This window comes from Pseudozyma flocculosa, assembly GCF_000417875.1.
Source record: "Pseudozyma flocculosa PF-1 unplaced genomic scaffold scaffold00017, whole genome shotgun sequence".
Taxonomy (NCBI): Eukaryota; Fungi; Basidiomycota; class Ustilaginomycetes; order Ustilaginales; family Ustilaginaceae; genus Pseudozyma; species Pseudozyma flocculosa.
Genome location: NW_006920885.1, coordinates 106,683 through 110,480, shown reverse-complemented (window position 1 = coordinate 110,480; position 3,798 = coordinate 106,683). Strand labels below are relative to the sequence as shown.

The following is a 3,798-nucleotide window of genomic DNA, read 5'->3' as shown; positions in this document are numbered from 1 at the left end:
CCCCCCCCCCCCCGCCTCCTCGAGCTCACACCTTCCCCTTTCCCCGCCTTCTCGCGCCGCCCTCGCAGTGACTTCGGACCGCACCACCTGGTCGCCCAAATGCCGGCGCGACGGGTGTCCCCAGCCCGCCGCCGCCCCGCTCTCGCGCTACTGCTCGGAACGCTGCGGCGTCCTCACCATCTCGGAGCGCATGGCCAAGTGCAAAATCCTCAAATCGTCCAACGCCCTCGCGCGGTTAGAGGCCGACCAGAACGTCAAGCTGGCCAGGAAGCCGCAGGGTAGCGTCGTATGGGGACCAGACGGCGGCCAAGAGCAGCCACAACCCAACGCCGCTGCTGCGCGCGGGCCGACGGAGATGGACGAGGAAACAAGCCAGCGGGCACAGAGGTGGCACAGGACGTTCGAGGCCGTCCAGACCAGCAAGTTGCTCGCGTCACTGGGGCCATCGGATCGCTGGAGCACCGTCGCCTCTCTGCCTATCAAGACGGCGGCGACGACGGGCGGCGGGACGCTGGCGCTACCGTCGCAAGCACAGCTCAAGACGGTCCAGATCCAGCTCGCGGCCCTCGAAGCGACAAAGGCGCGGCTAAAGACGCACCTCGACTTGCTCGACGCGAGGCAGCGGCTGTTCCAGCTCGTATCCGAGTCGTTATCGTCCCTCTCGCCGGCACCCGACGGCGGCGGACCAAAGTGCGGCTTCGACCGCATCCTGGCGTGGGACGACGAGCGGCTGTCGCACTGGCTCGATGCCGAGCACCGACGCGACGCCATCTTTGATGCCGTCGCTCCCACCTTGCCGTCGTCGTCGACGAGCAACGGCATCACCAACGGCGTGCACGGGGTTCCTGATGGCAAAGACGACGACGACGACGACAAAGGGGAGAGGCGATGTTCGGTGCCCAAGCGCAAGTGCAAGCGGCACTGGGACTGGCAAAACACCAAGGAGGTCGAGATCGACGTCGAGCGCAGCCTGCTCCTCCAACGCCTCGGCCGTCTCGAGGACAGCAGGGCCGACGTCGAGTCCGCCCTCGTCGAAGCGCAGCAGAGGATCAAGGTCGAAGCCGAGGCAGAGAGGGAGCGCGAGGACCGCAGACGACGCTGGTTGCAGGCGAGAGACGAGGCCGTCGCACGGGAGATGGCAGAAGAGGGAAAGAGGAGGAGGGCCGTCGGCCGGTAGACGGCGCCGTTGGCCGGTGGGCAAGCTCAACGCTCCCCGATCTCGCGACTGGCGTTAATCGTCGCTGTCCTATGCTGCGCCACGAGGGGCGCCGATCTGGCGCAGCCTGTCATGTCGACAGCGATGCAGCAGTGATTGGCCGGGTGAACAAACGAGGGGCGGTGAGAGGTCGATAAGAGTAGAGAGCGTAGGCAGAGACTGGCGGACAACAGGGTCGAGAGCAAACAGCGAAGGGCAAAGGGCTACGAGCAGTGCCGAGTGAGCGAGCAGAGCAGAGCGATGCCGAGGATATGTGCAAAAAGAGGGGCTGCCCGTGGCGGTGTATATGTGAGAGAGGGGTATGCGCGCGCGACGGCGCGCGTGTCGGTCTGGTTTTGGGTTCGCGTGCGCGTCTTCGTTTGCCGGAAGTTGCTTGCGTGTCCAAGATGGCGGCGACGATGACGGGTGGCAGTGACGGCGAGCGGACGCCTCAGATCCACGTAGGGCCGCTGGCGGGCGGGCGGAAAAAGAGGTTCTCGATGCTGGCCTCGTTGGCGTCCCACAGCACCGGCTGGCCGTCGATGCTCGACGTCCTCGAGTGGGCCTCGGTCAGGTACGACCGCGCGCCGTCGCCATCGCCGTCGCCGCTGCGCCTCGTCGATCTGCGCCGGCCGAGGCTGTCGATGCTGCCGCGGCTTCGCCACGCACGCAGCGGGCGACCCGGTCCGTCGTCGTCGTCGTCGTCGTCCTCACCGTCGTCCTCGTCATCCTCGCCGTCGCCGTCGCCGTCGAGGTGGCCGTCGCCATGGCCGTCGTGGTGGCCGCCCTCGGCGTCCTCGCGGCGGTTCCTGGGCATGTCGAACGACCACTCGTGCGGTCCTCGTCGAGGAGGCGTCGGTCGAGGCGGTGTGAGGTGGAGGACCTCGGGCGAAAAGGCAAACGACGACGAACCACCCGTGCTCGCCTCGAGGCGCGGCGTTCGAAAGGGACCGCCCGAGCCCGCGTTGGACGTGTCGGCCTCGCCGGACCGCGCGTTGGCCGCCAGCAGCGTCGAGGATCGCGCTTTACGGGGCGGCACCGGCAGCGACGAGCGGTCAGCGTAGCTGCCCATCGAACCGGTGCGGAGATGGACGCTCCGGTCAAATTCTCCCGAACCTTGAGGTGGCAGGTGAATGCGTCCTTCGGGCACCTCGCTCCCGGTAACTTCGACCGGCACCGGCACCGAGGAGACGGGAAACGATGGCGGCGGCGGCAATGGGACCCGAGGCGGGGGAGCCGGGGGAGCTGCCACGACGCCGGCTTCGGCAGACTTTCTGCGGACGCTGGTGCTGCCGCTGACGTCGAAGCGCGATGTCGGTGGCGCCACCTGGGCCTGCGATGCTGCCTGGCTCGAAGAGGCCAGGCGCGAATGGCTCAGCTGTGCGCGGATCTCTCCGCTGTTGGTCGGCCGATGGTAGCCCCTCGTCGGATATCGGCCCGACGGTAGCGTGTGGGGCGCCTGCTCGTCGCTCGCCCATACCGACGACACGAGCGCCTCGATGTCGCTGTGCGAGCCCCAGAGCGACGTGTTGTCGGAATGCGTCGACAGCGCCAGACCGACCTGCGAGGGATCACCCTTGTGTGCATCGTCGCCCGGATCTGAAAGCTTCTCAGCCTCGCCCGAGAGGTGGGCCAGCTCGAGAAACGAGCCATGGTGCCGGCTCTGCCCGACCTGCCGTGCTTTCTCCTGCCGAGCGCCGTCGCGAGTGGAGTCGGTTCGCTCTGGCGGAGCAGGGAAGGTAAATTTGCCGATGACGACGGGCTCGTCCGACACCAGCGAGCGTTCCAGAGTGCCGCTCGGACGCCGGAACTGCGATGCCAACGTATCAGCTCGCGAGATGGGCCGCTCAATGGCGGATGGACGAGCAGGACGCGTGGCGCTCTTGGTGCTCCGGAAGTTGAGCGATCTGGCCCGCAGGCGTTGGCCCAGCGTGGCTGGCTGCGGGCTGCTGGCCGTCTTCTCGTCGTGCTCCCCCTCTCCAGACGGTGGTGGAAGTAAGGAGCTGGACGACTTCTTGGACGCAGCCGGAGCGGCGCGGCACAGGGCAAGCGGCTGACAGAAGGTCATGCCAGAGCTCGGGTTGATCGACAGCCTTGAGGCGCTGTGCCTGTCGCGGCTGGCTCGAACGTCCACATCGCTCCTCGACGAAGGTCGAGCCGTCGTTCGCCCAAAGGCATCGTCGTCGTCCATCACCAGAAAAGAGCGGCCCGTCCTCTTGTCCGTCCAGACGATGCGGCGACCGGCCTCGTCTCCAGGCCTCTCGGGCTGCTTGCCCTTGTCAGCCGGGTCGTCAAACATGGACCGCAGATCCGAGCGGCCGGGTGCCGGCGCGGTCCCCTCGAGTGCCATGTCTCCTGTGCTGCCCTTCGAGCTGGAAGCGGCGTGCGTCGGCCGACTGCTGCTGCGGAGCGAGCGATCCGAGCGCCGGGAAAAGATTGAGGCTGTCAGCGAGTTCATGCTGCGCTGGTGCTCGTGGCGCCAGGCGGCCCGCTCAGCTTCGAGCTGCGAACCCTGGCGCAGCACCGTGCGCAGGTCGAGCGCCTCGGTCTCGTGGCCCAGCAGCTCTTCCTCCATCTCGAGATCGGCGGCGAGAGGCGCCGAG

The 3,798-nt window shown here is 67.5% G+C and overlaps 2 protein-coding genes across 2 annotated transcripts in view; one reads left to right on the top strand and one right to left on the bottom strand.

Annotated features, from left to right (window-relative positions):
• Positions 1–1,177, top strand: part of PFL1_06887 (uncharacterized protein) — a gene marked incomplete at both ends in the record, with an annotated part of 1,607 nt that extends 430 nt beyond the window's left edge. Inside the window, one exon of the mRNA XM_007882621.1 lies at positions 69–1,177. Within this exon, the coding sequence (XP_007880812.1) occupies positions 69–1,177 (1,109 nt within the window). The remainder of the gene's footprint in view (positions 1–68) is intronic.
• A 469-nt stretch (positions 1,178–1,646) lies between these two features.
• Positions 1,647–3,798, bottom strand: part of PFL1_04931 (uncharacterized protein) — a gene marked incomplete at both ends in the record, with an annotated part of 5,457 nt that continues 3,305 nt past the window's right edge. Inside the window, one exon of the mRNA XM_007882461.1 lies at positions 1,647–3,770. Coding sequence (XP_007880652.1) covers positions 1,647–3,770 — 2,124 coding nt within the window. The remainder of the gene's footprint in view (positions 3,771–3,798) is intronic.